Here is a 16,959-nt window from a genome sequence, read left to right on the forward strand (position 1 = left end):
TCTCTCCTACTATCTTTGTTTGCCTGCTGGTGATCTTCCACTGTATATCCATCTTGCCTGTTAATTAAGTTTGTTTCTGACATATGAGCTCCTAAATCACTCGACTTATGTTTCCATCATCCCTTTTTGTTACTCAGATCTCATTTGACTCGATGCTGCAATGCTCCTGTATTTCTATTTACAACGCAGAAGAACACCCCCCAGGGCTTTAAGCTGAAGTATGAAGTAGACAGCAGTGGCTTCCTCTTCATTGATGCTGAAGTCTTCCAATTGTTTCCAAAGGTAAGGTGATCAGGCAACATGTTGTCAATGAGGGCCTAGTGGATAACAGCCATTTCCAGCTATGAGCAGAAGTGAATCTTACTACTGTGAATTTTGGAGCCACAAGGGTGTCATTAATTTGTTGAATTTGAAATAAGAAGCTAAGAAATTTAATGTAATTTTCTAGGGAAGGCTGTTGAAGAGAACAGCAGAACAGGCATAAAAAAACTACCAAATATGCTTCTGGAGTGACAGCAGGTATAGAGTAGGAAAGTAGAATGGCTTTAATGGCTGTTTCCAGCCCTGATTTTCTTTCAATATTCCTGGATTATTATAATTTGAAAGAGAACTATTGGGATTTGGCCTAGTAGCATGAAGTATGCTTTGCATGGGCAACCTTCAAGCTAGCTCGGTTCTCATTTCTAGCAATGAGAAGGTACATGATGGATGTGCTTCCAGATATTGGAGAACTGGACACATCCATGAAAAAGGTGAACAAAGCAACTATGAGACAATCTGAGGTGGCAATGAGCTGGGGAAACACCTTGAGGGAAGAAATTCTTTCTGCAGCTTTACACAAATCCTGCCTCCTTAGAATCTCCTCAAACTTCTGTAGAATGACTGACGAGATTCTAGCTTCCTAACAGCATTCACAGAAAATTTATTGTCCAAACCTCACTGTGCCCAAAGGGCTGTTAATACGTATCTCTGTTCAACTCCAAGAAAAGCCATGAACCCATCAATTCTCGATATACACCACAACCAAAATGTACAGATTTACATAAGAACTTCAATGTCTACATCTGTAATTTCCATATAATCTACAATAATTGAAGGAAATTAAAACTGAATTCAATAGAAACCTTTGTTTATAAAAGAGGAACTGCTGTCATCTGAATTGACATCCAAGGGTTAGTTAAGCGGCCTGGCTGCAATTGTATGGGACTGCCGTGTTTCTACAAGAGGCTACATTACTAACACAGTTTTCCTTTCTACAGAGTTTCAGGACATTATACTTAGAGCCTCTGCTGTTTCTTCCCAACTTTCCTTAGAATTGTCAGTTGTAAACCAACAAGGTTTGGTGATTTGTCTACAATAAGGTGTAAATCAATGAACACTAGAAGAATTAAGAATGTACACTAACCAATTGCCAGTAGTAGTCATAGGGACATGATCCAACACAGAGAGGGACATGGATATAGTAATCCCCATGAACAACAGGTTGTCACTGACATCCCTCCCTTTGAGGTGACAGTTAGAAAGAGTACATACTCCATACACTATCAAGGGAAGCACTGGAGAAACAAACCATATTAGCACATACACTGAGCACTAATAGGGAAATATTTCAATGTACTTTGCATGTTCTTTTGAGAAGAGCAAGGTAGCAAATGAAAATAGTTAATGGACATTTTTAGTTTTTGAGGTAGAGTTGATTGTAATAGAGGGCAAGATGTCAATAAGGCCAATGAGATGTGCTGAATAAGCTGGGACTTTTCTCCAGGGACCAAGTTGGAAAAGTATATGAATCAATAATTATGGACATGTCTCCTGTGCTACATGTCACCTTCAAAAATGTCTTCTTCCTTCTTCTCTACCAAGGACTGAAGACATGATACCAAAGTTATTCATTTCTGAAAGTTAAAATTGTGTAATGTCTTCTTCAAGGATGTATAAGAGGACAATTTCCCTCAATTAAACTGTAGAGTCTTTGCTTAAGGATGCCAATTAAATGGTCCATTGGAATTTGTATGGAAGCATGTACTTCATTATATCCATGTTCTGTGTCTGTTTATGGGCTTCTTAAGGAATTCAGTAGTCAAGGCTGTAGTGGATATCCTTATTTCCCTTTGCACCAAAATAAAGTCACCATATTTATTTATACGCTACTGTACATTCACTTCCATGATTTGATTCTTGTGTTCTACAATCAACTGCACATTAATGAAAACACTTCCTATTCATAAAAGCAATGAGTTCATATGCATTTAGTAAAAATGCTGTGTCATCATGCATTCCCTCATTTCTCAGGGAAAATTAAGGAAAGGCTAAAATCATACGAACATATGAATTAGGAGCAGGAGTAAGCCGTTCAGCACCTCGGGCCTGCTCTGTCATTCAATAAGATCATGGGTGATCTGATTTTGGCTGCAACTCTACTTTCCTGTCTACCCCATATGTTTAACAGGATTCAAACCAGTTGGTGAAGTAAAAATCAAGACACAGAGCCTTTCCTTGTGGCAAGAGTTTATTGACTTTGTCTAGTCTCAACACTCCTCACCCACACAAAGTGTCCCAGCTATCCCCTATTTATATGTGTTCAAATATCCATCACCTATTTCCCTTAACAATGAAATTGGCATTAACAAACCTAAACAATGTAATTGATAAGACATTGACACCCTATACCCTTTGACTCCCTGGTCAATCAAGAATCTTTATAACTCACCCTTAAAAATATTCAATGACCCAGTCACCACTGCTCTCTGGGGAAGAGAATTCCGCAGTCTAATGACCCTCTGAAAGAAAAAAAATTCTCCTCATCTCCCATCTTAAATGGGAGACTCCTTACTTTTAGAAAAACCATGGAATTTTATAGCACAACAGGAGAGGCATTCAAACTGTTCTGCTTATGCCATCTCTTTGAAAGAGCTGTCTACGGGCTCCTTGTCACCTTCAGATATTAGTCTACTTTTAGACTTTAGTCACTAAACTTTAGTCCAGCACTCCAGCTTTTTCCTCACAACTTGAAAATTAATCCTATTGAAGTATATGTCAAACTCCCTTTTGAATGTTCCCATGGAATCTGCTTCCACCACTCTTTCAGGTAGTGCATTTCAGATCTTAGCTACTCACTGTGTGAAAAAATCCACTGCTCATTTCCTCTCAGGTTCTTTTGACCACAATCTTAAACCAATGACCTTTGGTTACTGACCCACTTGCCAGAGGAAACAGTTTGGGTGGGGAGATAAACCTCATAATTTTGAATAATTTCTTAGGTCTCCCCTTAACCTTCTCTGCACTGAGGAGAACAACCCCAGATTCTCCAATCTGTCCACATAACTGAAGTCCCTCATCCCTGGTAAACCTTGTCTGTACAACTGTCCAAGGCCTTGACATTCTACCTAAAGTGTGATACATGGAATTGTGCACAATACTTCAGCTGAGGTCTAACCAGTGAGTTGAAAAGGTTTAGCAAAACTTCCTTGTTTTCGTATTCACTGTTCCTATTTACAAGTCAAATACCCTAGCCTCTTTCTTAACTGCCTATCAACTTGCCCTGCCACCTTCAAAGATTTGTGAATGGGCATCCCAGATCCCTCTGCTCTTGCAGGCCACTCAAAATATTAATTTTTAAGTCTTACTGCCTCTCCATGTGGTTTCTCTCAAATGCAGCCCTTCACACTTACCTGCATTAAATTACATCTGCCATATGTTTGTCCATTTTATGAGTCTGTGGATGTCCACCTGAAGTCTGCTAATATCCTCCTCACTCTATTATATTGTCAAGTTTTTTTAAAAAATCATCCACAAACTTTGGAATTGAGTTGCCTACACCCAAGTTCAGGTCATTTATACATGAAATGAAAAGCAAGGATCCTAATGCTGACCCGGAGGGTCTCCACTACATAATTCTCTGCAGTCATTAGAACATCCACCACTACTCTCTGCCTGCTTTTCCTTAGCCAATTACATACTCATGTTGCCACTGTCCCTTTAGCACCACGTGCTTCTATTTTCTGAGTAAGTGCTTGAGAAGGTGGCATAACCAGGTGCCAGCATCATTTGGAATATATAGATGATTGTTACGAAATCCAGACTTACCTCATTGACAAAGGGGGGCTGGGAGCTACAATTCCCAGTGTGCCAGAGAAGTTTCCTTGCATGCGCAGACTGGGAGCAGGCTGTGCATGCGCAACACTGCGTTTTGGAGTTCTCAGGGCACCTGTGTGAAGAAAAAAAGGCATGAAAACCCTGGTCATGTGACTGGAAGTAGGGCATCATGTTCAAAGGGTCCAAGGCAGGGGAGAGGGAAAGGAGACAGGGAGAGGTGACAGGGAATGGTCCCAGTTAGAGAAAGTGGTTTCGACCACAGTTTGTCTGTTAATTTATGCGTACTTCATACTAATCCAGAATGTTGGAGTATAAGACAGATATTGTAAATTATTTGACCTTTCTGACCTTGTATAGTAAAATTTATTTTGTTAGTTCAAAACCCCTGGAATCTTATGACTTTATTCTCTTAGCAAGTGTCTTGAATCTCAAGCTTTGTCTACTATAAACAAAAAGTTATTGGTCCCTAACTGGATTGTACCAAAAACTTGGGGTCTGGTCCAGGATCATGACATGATGGAGCAAGATGTTATCAGACATACTCAGGGAGATGTGCCTAAATCTAAGCACACAACATCAAGAACGGGAATCAGTGGACACAAAATACCTCAGATGCTGTTGCCTTTACTCTTCCTCCTAATTTAGGATGGCACCAGATCTACCAACAAACAGGCAGGGAAAAAAATCTAGCTCACTATCTGTACATTTTGCAAGAGTCAATTTCAGATTAATGAAAGCAGAGCTTACCAATACTACAAAACAAGAGTGAAACCACTGCATAACATTGGCATGGAATTGTAGGGCATATTTCATAGTGGCAGATTTAATATATGAATACAACACACTTGCACTGCTTTTCACTTGTGCACAATATTTGCACTGGCATTGCCCACATTTACAATTAGCTAGTTAAAGTGTGCCTAAAAATAGCACAAAAAGGAATACAAGCATGTTAACCATTACAACCTGAACTCTGTGTGGCTTTGTGTATATATGAGGAGGTAACGAGTAGGTTAGACAAAGGAGAGCCAATGGATGTTATCTACTCGGACTTCCAGAAGGCCTTTGACAAGGTGCCGCACAGGAGGCTGCTCAGTAAGATAAGAGCCCATGGTGTTAGAGGCAAGGTACTAGCATGGATAGAAGATTGGCTGTCTGGCAGGAGGCAGAGAGTGGGGATAAGAGGGTCCTTCTCAGGATGGCGGCCGGTGACAAGTGGAGTTCCGCAGGGGTCAGTGTTGGGACCACAACTTTTCACTTTAAACATTAATATCTAGATGAAGGAACTGAGGTCATTCTGGCTAAGTTTGCAGATGATACAAAGATAGGTGGAGGGACAGGTAGTATTGAGGAGGCTGGGAGGCTGCAGAAGGATTTGGACAGGTTAGGAGAATGGGCAAAGAAATGGCAGATGGAATACAACATGGGGAAGTGTGAGGTCATGCACTTTGGTAGGAAGAATAGAGGCATGGACTATTTTCTAAATGGGGAGAGAATTCAGAAATCTGGAGTGCAAAGGGACTTGGGAGTCCTAGTCCAGGATTCTCTTAAGGTTAACTTGCAGGTTGAGTCGGTAGTTAGGAAGGCAAATGCAATGTTGGCATTTATTTCAAGAGGACTAAAATATAAAAGCAGGGATGTGCTGCTGAGGCTTTATAAGGCTCTGGTCAGACCACATTTAGAATATTGTGAGCAATTTTGGGCCCCATATCTCAGGAAGGATGTGCTGGCCCTGGAGAGGGTCCAGAGGAGGTTCACGAGAATGATCCCAGGAATGAAAGGCTTAACATATGAGGAACGTTTGAGGACTCTGGGTCTATACTCGATGGAGCTTAGAAGGATGAGGGGGGGATCTGATTGAAACTTACAGAATACCGAAAGGCCTGGATAGAGTGGATGTGGGGGAAGATATTTCCATTAGTAGGAGAGACTAGGACCCGAGGGCACAGCCTCAGAGTAAAGGGAAGATCTTTTAGAACAGAGATGAGGAGAAACTTCTTTAGCCAGAGAGTGGTGAATCTATGGAATTCATTGCCACAGAAGGCTGTGGAGGCCAGGTCATTGAGTGTATTTAAGACCGAGATAGATAGGTTCTTGATTGGTAAGGGGATCAAAGGTTATGGGGAGAAGGCGGGAGAATGGGGTTGAGAAACTTATCAGCCATGATTGAATGGCAGAGCAGACTCGATGGGCCGAATGGCCTAATTTCTGCTCCTATGTCTTATGGTCTTATATGTATCTGTATTTTTACACACGATTTATAGAGCACAATCTCTTGTTTGGGGGGTGGGGCCCGCTCGCCGACATGTAAAATGACACGGGGTGATGTCAAGCGTGTGTCCCGATGTCACCCCGTGTCATTTAGATTTTCAGTTTGGCGGGCGTGCAGCTGAGTCAGCTGCGCACCCGCCGAATTGTCAAAAGCCTATTAAGGCCTTTAATAAAGTAATTCACATGATTAATGGACCTGCCCGTCCAACCTTAAGGTTGGCGGCCAGGCCGGGAGCCCAGGCGGGCTTCTGAAAACACATGAAACCTCATCCACAGGTAGGATGAGGCTTCATGAGGGTATTAAAATTTTTATAAAATGTTTAAATAAAAGAAATTGACATGTCCCAGCTCATGTGACAGTGGCACATGAGTGGACATGTCAGTAACTTTTTTCCCCTTCTTTATTTAAATTTTCAAACCGGAGCCGGTCTCCCTGAGGCAGCGTGCCCCCAATTGGGGGCGCCAATCGGGAACCTGCTCACTCACACCCGCTCCTGCACATCCCCTCCTGATGGGGGAACAATGTTGCCCATAATGTGTGAAAACGTATATATTTGTCTATATTTAACAGTATGCACACATGAATAGGTATATGTGTGCATTTATAATGTAAATGTAGTTGATTGGTGGAACAGAACTTGAGCATTGCTGGAAAAAGACCTGGGGCAGAATTTCACCCATGTTGGGTGAGCTGGGGCGGGGCGGTCAGGAAGCCTCCTGCTATCAGAGCTGGAAAGCAATTTCACGTCAAAGGGCCAATTAAGGCCCGCCAACGGTGGCGGGGTAGGAGGTGGTTGTGGTGTGGTGGGAGCGTGAGCGTGATCTTCACACATGCACACGCCTGCACACTTCCTAACCTCCCTGAAGCACAGAGCTGCCTTGGCAGGGTGGGGGGGGGGGGTGGGGGTGGGGGGGATGTTAAGTGTCTTATGAACAAAAGTAAAAAGGAACATGTAATGAAACATGTCCCCTCATGAGATTCTGTCACATGGGCAGGGACATGTTATTAATTAAGTTTTTAAATTTTTTTGGATGAGGTTTCCTAAAATGTTCAAAGGCCGTAAGGTTGGACGGGCAGCAAAAAATTCAAGTTAATTGATCATTTAATGGCCTTAACATGCCTTTTAATTGTTGGCGGGTGCACTGTAGACTTCGGCGTGTGCCCGCCAACTGACATATCATGCGAGTGCGCGATGATGTCAGGATGCTCGCCCGAGGTCATCGCGTGTCACTTTATGCTCGGTCGGGTCGGGTCGGGCGCGCGCCTGCCTGCCTGCCGAGCGAAAAGCTTTACCCGTGTTGTTGAAGCTTTTTGATAGTTAACTGCCAAGCTTTATTTAAATTCAAACCTGCCAGTTTGAGTCTGATTGGTCAAAGCATTGCCCAGGGGAATGAACGTCGCCTATTTTGTTCAGCTGAAATAGGCACAATGTGTGTACATGTGTTTTTCTGTCTGTAAAATACAGGGCCTTGTGTATTAATACATGTAGCCTCTAGCATGCAGAAGTGCACCACACTGCGAGCCTGACTGATCATCTTGAATTCGGTGTCAGCATAATTCCTTAGCACACTCAGGGTTGTTTAGCAAATGTTGTCCAATTGTGGGATCACATTTAGGGCTGAATTTTGCCGTCGGTGAGCAGGGGGCGGGGCCCGCTCGCCAACGCGTAAAATGACGCGGGATGACGTCAGGCGGAACCCCCGACGTCATCCTGGTCCAATTAAATTTTCAGGAAGGCAGGCCCAATTGAGGCCATCGACAGGATCATTAAAACAATTAAAAGGACCTGCCCATCCAACCTTAAGGCTGGCAGGCCGGCCAGGAGCCCCGGCGGGGAATAGAAAAACATGAAACCTCATCCACCGGTGGGATGAGGTTTCATGTAGGGATTTAAAAAAAATTTCAGTGAAATTTATTAACATGTCCCATCTCGTGTGACATTGTCATATGAGGGGGACATGTTCAGGATTTTTTTTTCTATTTTTAATATTTGTACAACTTTCAGCGATCTCCCTGAGGCAGCACTTAGCCTCAGGGAGATGTGCGCCCTTTCATGCGCATGCGCAAAAGAGCGCACTCTCGCATTTGGGGAATCCCCCCCTGCCCGCACAGGAAGCACATAACGCGTCCCGCTGGGCATCACACTGGGCGGGCCTTAATTGGCCCGCCCACTTAAAATGGCGGCGGGGCCTGCTTCTCCAGCGGGGATCGGCTCCCCGCCCGCCCAGTAGGCAGAAAATTCTGCCCCTAATGTTGGACAGTGTGTGGAATTTTACAGTGGTGGGATATTACAGTCCCACCAAAGTCAATGGCCTGAATCTTATGGTCAGCCATTTCACGCTGCTACTATGCAGTAGCAACATGAGTGGTATTCGCCACCAACAGGATGCTGCCGTCAATCCAAAAATTCATTCTGCCTATCACACAAATGTGCAGTGTGACATTTGAATTTCAGTGCCAGTGTGATGCTAGGTATATAAGCCATACGTCCCAAAGACTGGTCAATATATATCCATAAGTTATACATATAAATCCATGGAAAATAGATCCACACACAAATAAATGTACACACTCAGACATATAAGGCGTACAGATTTATATACACATATATGCAAATGTGTCTTTGTATATCTATGTATGTTGGAGTTGGATTTTGACTCTAGCTTTATACTGTCATGACAACAACCCATGCTGCCCAGTCCTTATTATATATAATAGAAACACAGAAAATGCAGGAATTACTTACAGGTCGGACAGCATTTCAGATTTTCAGTGTCCACAGTATTTTGCTTTCTTGTTAATTAGTGTTATTGGGCCTCCTCTTTATAGGAAATGCCATATTCACGTTCCCAGTTTAAGAAATGTGCAGTGGTTGGGAATGGAGGAATCCTGAAGAACAGCAAATGCGGGAATGATATTGACTCTGCAGACTTTGTGTTCAGGTATGGTGGAGCAGAGCCTTTTCTTGTGCAACAGCTGAACAGACAAATCTTCAAGCATAGGTACATAATGTTTGGAGTGGTAAGTGAAAATTCGAGTCGTAAGTTGCTATTAGATGCAGAAGGATAATGGCACTTTTTTGGTACACTCCACATTTGGGTGAACGGACTTTTATTAACCCTATGCACCTGCCCCTCCCCATATCATACCCCGTTCTTTGTTCAGTCACAGGTTTTCAAACTTTTGCTGATGGTTTGACTATGATAATACTCTCACACTGTCTGCTATCACTGCACGCCATACTGTGGAGACAGATAAGTATGAAACTGGTAGGGAAACCCTTAGGGCTGGATTTTACAGCCCACCCGCTGGGCTTGTTTTCAGATGGGTGGGAGGTCATGTAAAATATGTCGGGTGGCTGGCCCACTGCCTTCCCACCAACCCCCAACCCGGTCCCCATAATAAGGGGGGATAGGTAAGATGCCCACTAACCCTCCTGCCCTTAGGCCTATTGAGGGCCTTAAGTCACCACTTATTGCCCATTTATGGCCCTCAATCCATGCCACTGCCATAATACACTGGGCGGTGGAATGTGAGTGAGAGTGAGAAGGCTGTTTTTTCACCTAAGTTTGTGAAAAGGTGGGAAGGAAGGGGGTGTAATACATCCTTTGGAGGTTTCCCTCTGTGCATCGGGGGCACCCCCTAAGATTGTAACCCCCCAACTCTTTGTGCCTCCCCACCTGGCCTCAAAAACCCAACCCTTACCTCCCTCCCTAGAGTGCCTGACCTTCTTCCTGGGACTCCTTGTAGTCCCAACAGTACCCACCACTGAGTTTTTGGCCAGCAGCTCTTGACGACAGGACTTCCTTTCACTGAGGGGTGGAAGTCTTACTCTGTTTGTTAAGGACACCCGCAGCTTTTTATTGCTGTGGGGCAGCCTTTTTAAAGTTGGTCATTTTGGGATTGACTTTTCTTCCAGATTGGAGGCAGGGGGAGCAGTACACCCCCTGTAAAATCCCACCTTAAAATCATAGAATCTTGCAGCACATGAGGCCATAAACAATGTCCAGGTCATTTACATGTAACAGGAAAAGAATGATCCCAATGTTGAGCGCAAAGGGAACTCACACAGGAATCTCTCAGAGCCCGTGGTCAATGGTTCAGTAAGCAGGCTGGAGCATCTGTTACCTCCTCCCCACACCAATCCCGCCTTGCCCCAACACCAGCCTCGAGACCTTGTGGGTCCATCTCCAGCCTGTAATCCCGTGGCCTCAGGAAATCATTGACGACCAGCAGCTTGTCACGTTTTTCCAGACCAAAGGCCAGGTAAGTGCCAGCGGTGGTCTCCATCACCAGCTTGGCGCATTGCTTAAAGTGACCCTGCCGGCTGCGTGCAGTTTAGAGGAGGACTTCCAACTTGCGCTAGGAAGAGGGCTTGTGTCACTGAGACGCTGACAGAGACCTGTCCCCTGGGGCAAACCTGCCAGCCCATCCCTTCACCACGTGTCCTAGCCTTTGGGAAAATATAATTGGAAAAACAAACTTGGAAGCATTCCAATGCTTTCTCTTTACATGCACACACTGAAAAATTAATGAATTTTAGAAGAATGAGGGAAAAATAGTTAAATATTTGTAATGGATCTTAAATACGCCATTGGATAGTTTATCCATAAGACGTAGGAGCAGAAGTAGGCCATTCAGCCCATCGAGTCTGCTCCACCATTCAATGAGATCATGGCTGATCTGATAATCCTCAAGTCCACTTTCCTGTCTTTTCCCCATAACTCTTGATTCCCTTACTGATTAAAAATCTGTCCATCTCAGCCTTGAATATACTTTATGACCCAGCCTCTACAGCCCTCTGTGGTAAAGAATTCTAGATTAACTACCCTCTGAAAGAAGAAATTGCTCCTCATCTCTGTATTAAATGGGTGACCCCTTACTCTGAGATTATGCCCTCTGGTCCTAAATTCTCTCACAGGGGGGAAAACCTCTCAGCATATACCCTGTCAAGCCCCCTAAGAATCTTATATGTTTCAATAAGGCCGCCTCTCATTCTTCTAAACTCCAATGAGTACAGGCCCAGCCGACTCAACTCCAATGAGTACAGGCCCAACCGACTCAACCTCTCCTCATAAGAAAATCCCTCCATACCCGGTATCAACCTAATGAACCTCCTCTGGACTGCCTCCAATGCCAGTATATCTTTCCTTAGATAAGGGGACCAAAACTGTCCACAGTATTCTAGGTGTAGTCTAACCTAGTGCCTTGTATAGTTTTAGCAAGACTTCCCTGTTTTTATATTCCATACCCTTTGAGTTAAAGGCCAACATTCAATTTGCCTTCCCTATTACCTGCTGAACTTGTATGATAGCTTTTAGGGATTCATGCACAAGGACCCCCAAATCCCTCTGTGCTGCAGCCTTTCTCCATTTAAATAATATTCAGCTCCTCTATTCTTCCTGCCAAAGTGCATGACCTCACATTTTCCCACATTATATTCCATCTGCCACTTTTTTGCCCACTCACTTAACCTGTCTATATCCCTCTGTAGACTCCTTGTGTCATCCACACCACTCCTACGTACCCCTCCAGTCTTGTGTCACGTACCACTATGGATGTGGGTAGCACAGTTTGGGGACTGCAGTGATTACATTAACTCTCCCATCGTGGCTGTACCAGTGCAAGCTCCACGCCGCCTCACATGGAACTGTAGCATGACCAGTGCAGTGGAACTTTCTAAGATGTAGCTATATCTGCTGCGACTGAGAATTTCCTCTCTCCTCTTCTGAAAGCAATGACTCATCCAGGATGTGGCTCCAGGGACTGAGAGAAATTGATAGGAGGCTGAAATCTGATCGAGGGATGTAAATGGTTTGTAGACAGGGCAATTGCATTGGAGTCACTTTATCCTTCGTTGAAAGAATATAGACAAATCTGCACCAAACTTACTATATTGGGTAACAATGCTCTTTAGTGTTCAGCAAACTTCACAGCAATGTAAGCCATTGAGCATTCGAGTAGAAGTTTACATGTCAAAAAATGTGTGAGTGTAACTCCATGTTACCTATTTATTTTATTGTTGGCTTTTATGATAGGTGTAATTTGCCACCAATCTCTGAAAAATATACCATGGACGTTGGACTGAAGACTGATATTGTGACGATAAATCCAAGTATTGTAACTGAAAGGTGAGTTTGCTCACTTTATCCATCCATTAAAACACAACTAATGAGTTCTAATGACGTAACAGGTTCCGCTCATTGGTACCTCAAAATTACCCTAGAACCATGAAATGGGGCAGAATTTTCTGCCTGTCGGGCGGGCGGGCCCGACCCAATCCCCGGCAGGTGGGGAGCTGATCCCCGCCAGCGAAGCGGGCCGCACCGCCATTTTACATGGGCGGGCCTTAATTGGCGTGACGTCCGGCGGGAAGCACTATGCGCTTCCTATGTGGGCGGGGTGGGTATTCCCTAAAAGCGAGAGTGCGCTCTTTCACGCATGCGCACGAAAGAGCACACATCTCCCTGAGGCTAAGTGCTGCCTCAGGGAGATCGCTTCCACTTTGAAAAATATTAAAAATAGAAAAAAAAAATTCCCTAACATGTTCCCTTCATGTGACAATGTCACATGAGATGGGACATGTTCATAATTTACAGAATAACTTTATTAAAATTTTTAACACCCGGCATGAAACCTCTGGTTTCATGGTACAGCTGGATGAAGTTTCATGTTTTTTCTAGTTGCCGCCAGGGCTCCTGGCCTGCCCGCCAACCTTAAGGTTGGACGGGAAGGTCCTTTAATTGTTTTAATGTTTTAACGGCCTCAATTGGCCATTGACAGGTCAGCGGGCCCACAGCTGATTTTGCTACGCCCCCGCCTTCCTGAAAATTTAAATGGGGCGGGATGACATCAGGGGTTCCACCCGACACCATCCCGCGTCAACGAGCAGGCCCCGCCCCCTGCTCGCTGACGGCAAAATTCTGCCCACGATCTTGATATGTTTCTGACAATTCGGTTTTTAACTGAAACAGACAGCCCTGATGAAAAAGATGGGGGCATACTGGGAGCAGGAAGCGGCTCAGCACCATTTTCAGACTGCTACTGTTCTGTTCCCACAGGGCAGAGGCTCTGGTGTAGAGGCTGTTTCACCTTGTATTGTGCTTTTGCTGCACCTGATCAGGGAGGACAGGACAGGCACTGGAATACTAAGAGACATTTTCAAATTACAAAAATTTTTTAAATGCTAAAGGCTCAGTGCTTTTTGCTTTTAGGTTCCAAAAACTGGAGAAGTGGAGGCGGCCATTTTATGAAGTCCTACAGGCCTATGAAAACGCATCTGTAGTTATGCCAGCTTTCTACAATACCCGCAACACAGACGTTTCATTCAGGGTCAAGTATGTCCTGGATGATTTTGAGTCTCAACAATCCATGTTCTACTTCCATCCACGATATCTTGAGAACGTCTCCCGTTTCTGGATGAAACAAGGGCTCAGAGCCAAACGACTGAGTAGCGGCCTAATGTTGGTGACAGCTGCCATGGAGCTGTGTGAAGAGGTCCATCTCTATGGTTTCTGGGCATTTTCAATGGACCCTTCAGGATTGTACATTACCCACCATTACTATGACAATGTTAAACCTCAGCCTGGTTTCCACAAGATGACTTCTGAGATCTTCAACTTTTTGCACATGCACAGTAAGGGGATTCTTCAGGTCCACACTGGGATTTGTAGCTGATGTTCAATAGGCTTCAACCACTAAGGTGAACCTACCTATAAATTCAGATTGTATAGATTGAATTTTACCTAGTGCACATTTTGGATCTTCATTGAATGGACCATCCTTACACATTAATGGTTAGATAAGTATGCAGCAAGTAGAGTAGTTATGCTATCACTGTGATTAGATATACAAAATTCACAGGGGCCCCCCAAAAAATAGCTAGGTTGGGATTTGGTAGGATGTTAAAATATTAATACTTTGACTCAAGGTTTTATGGATAGTCATTGTTTTGCCAGGTTGTTTTTCCAGCCGCTTGATTCTCTTAAGAGCTCAAGAAAACCTTCCAAAGTTGACTATAATTTAATTGTGGATTCTTTTTTGTGTTTTAAAAACTCAATGTGCTTAGTTACTGGCTTTATGCCCCAATGTAAAGAATAGCACTTAGCTTTCCTCCTTTACCAGCCTGACAGAAAGCAGCTCAAACTGGCCCCAAACCAAATGAAGAATGATTAGGATATGGATTGAGCGATATATATGCTGAAGGTAAGCATGCAGGCGCAGCAGGAGGTAAAGAAGGCAAATGGTATGTTGGCCTTCATAGCCAGAGGATTAGAGTACAGGAGCAGGGATGTCTTGTTGCAATTATACAGGGCCTTGGTTAGACCACACCTGGAATATTGTGTGCAGTTTTGGTCTCCTTATCTGAGGAAGAATGTACTTGCTATAGAGGGAGTGCAGCGAAGGTTTACCAGACTGATTCCTGGGATGACGGGACTGACATATGAGGAGAGATTGAGTCGGTTAGGATTATATTCGCTGGAGTTCAGAAGAACGAAAGGGGATCTCATAGAAACCTATAAAATTTTAACAGGACTAGACAGGGTAGATGCAGGAAGGATGTTCCCGATGGTGGGGGAGTCCAGAACCAGGGGTCATAGTCTGAGGATATGGGGTAGACCATTTAGGACTGAGATGAGGAGAAATTTCTTCACCCAGAGAGTGGTGAGCCTGTGGAATTCACTACCACAGAAAGTAGTTGAGGCCAAAACATTGTGGGCAGAATTTTTCCGTCGGCGAGCTGGGGGCGGGGCCTGCCTGCCGACTCAAAAATGACGCGGGATGACGTCAGGGGAAACCCCTGATGTCATCCCGCCCCATTTAAATATTCAGGAAGGCAGGCGGACAGTGCGATCAGCTGTCCGCCTGCCAACCTGTCAATGGCCATTGACAGGATAATTAAGCCAATTAAAGGCCCTGCCCGTCCAACCTTAAGGCTGGCGGGCAGGCCAGGAGCCCCAGCGGGCTTCTGAAAAAACATGAAACCTCATCCACTGGCGGGATGAGGTTTCATGTCTGTTTATAAAAAGTTTAGTAAAGTTTTTGTCATATTTATTAACATGTCCCATCTCGTGTGACATTGTCAAATGAGGGGGACATGTTAATAATTTTTTTATTATTCTATTTTTGAAGTTTCAAACATTGTCAGTGATCTCCCTGAGACAGCACTTAGTCTCAGGGAGATGTGCACTCTTTCGTGTGCATGCGTGAAAGAGCGCACTCTGACAGTTGGGGAATCCCTCCCCCCCCTGCACAGGAAGCGCATAGCGCTTCCCATTGGGGAGCCCGCCCACTTAAAATGGTGGCGGGGCCCATTTCGGCGTCGGCAATCCGCTGAGCCGGTGGAGCCCTTCCGCCCATCAAGGGCAAAATTCTGCCCTGTATGTTTTCAAGAAGGAGTTAGATATAGCTCTTGGGGTGAAAGGGTTCAAAGGATATGGGGAGAAAGCGGGAGCAGGCTATTGAGTTGGATGATCAGACATGATCATAATGAATGGCGGAGCAGGCTCGAAGGGCCGAGTGGCCTACTCCTGCTGCTAATTGGGTTCCTAATGATGGAAATGTCAGGGACTAATTTCATGAAGTCTGCAAGGAGTTTCCTTGCTTGAAATATGTCTTGAGAATTTGCATGGCATGCTCCCAAAATTTCCCATCCATTAAAATTCGATGATTGTTCCTATCATGTAAAGTAACTGAAAAAGGATGAGAAAATAAGGATAGATAAATCTTCAACAGAGTTGCTCGTTTGCCTTTGTTTTAGGCAGCAAGAAACTCCGTGAAACTAATGTAACTAATTAGAGCTCTAAGTGTCAGTGTCAGGGTTTGGTTATTGTCCTGAAGCTTTGTTTGATTTTCCTTATAGGAACATGAGTAGGCCATTTAGCCCCTTGAATCTGTTCCTCCATTCAATGAGATCTTGGCTGATCTGTGACCTAACTCCATGGCCAGGATTTTCTCTTCGGCGTGTGGGAGTGGGCCCCACACGCCGACATGTGAAATGACGTGCAGTGATGTCGGGCGTGTGTCCTGACGTCACCCCACATCATTCTGATCTTCTGTTCAGCCAGCTCGCGCCGGAGTGTCAAAGGCCTGTTAAGGCCATTGATCAACCAATTAAACAAATTGTCAGGGCTGCCCATCCAATCTTAAGGTTGGCGGGCAGGCGGAGAGCCCAAGTGGCCTTCACGTTTTCCATGAAACTTCATCCACGGGAGGGATGAGGTTTCATGAAGGTTTTATTAATTAAATAATTAATTTTATGAAAATTCATAAACATGTCCCAGCTCTGTCACATGAGGGAACATGACTGAATAATTTTATTTTTTATTTTTTTCCCAACTTTACAACTGCACTTAATCTCCCTGAGGCACGGAGCTGCCTTGGAGATTTCTGCGCTCTTTAGCACACATGCGTGAAAGAGCGCAGGCCCGGACTCTCCCTCCTCCCCCGCCTGCACAGGTAGTGAGCGCTACCGGGCACGTGTCACGCTGGGGGGGCCTTAATTGACCGTGTGTCCCGACGTCACCGCACGTCATTCAGATCTTCAGTTTGGCAGGCGCGCACCAGAGTCGGCTGCCCGCCCGCTGAACTGT

General features: G+C 44.6%; 1 protein-coding gene across 1 annotated transcript in view; it reads left to right on the forward strand.

Moving 5' to 3' along the window:
- Positions 1-14,534, forward strand: part of st8sia5 (ST8 alpha-N-acetyl-neuraminide alpha-2,8-sialyltransferase 5) — a 72,880-nt gene extending 58,346 nt beyond the window's left edge. Inside the window, exons 4-7 of the mRNA XM_078559978.1 lie at positions 138-282; positions 9,197-9,309; positions 12,406-12,498; positions 13,582-14,534. Coding sequence (XP_078416104.1) covers positions 138-282; positions 9,197-9,309; positions 12,406-12,498; positions 13,582-14,044 — 814 coding nt within the window. The 3' untranslated portion in view covers positions 14,045-14,534. The remainder of the gene's footprint in view (positions 1-137; positions 283-9,196; positions 9,310-12,405; positions 12,499-13,581) is intronic.
- The last annotated feature ends 2,425 nt before the right edge of the window (positions 14,535-16,959 follow it).

This window comes from Cetorhinus maximus, chromosome 1 (assembly GCF_964194155.1).
Source record: "Cetorhinus maximus chromosome 1, sCetMax3.hap1.1, whole genome shotgun sequence".
Taxonomy (NCBI): Eukaryota; Metazoa; Chordata; class Chondrichthyes; order Lamniformes; family Cetorhinidae; genus Cetorhinus; species Cetorhinus maximus.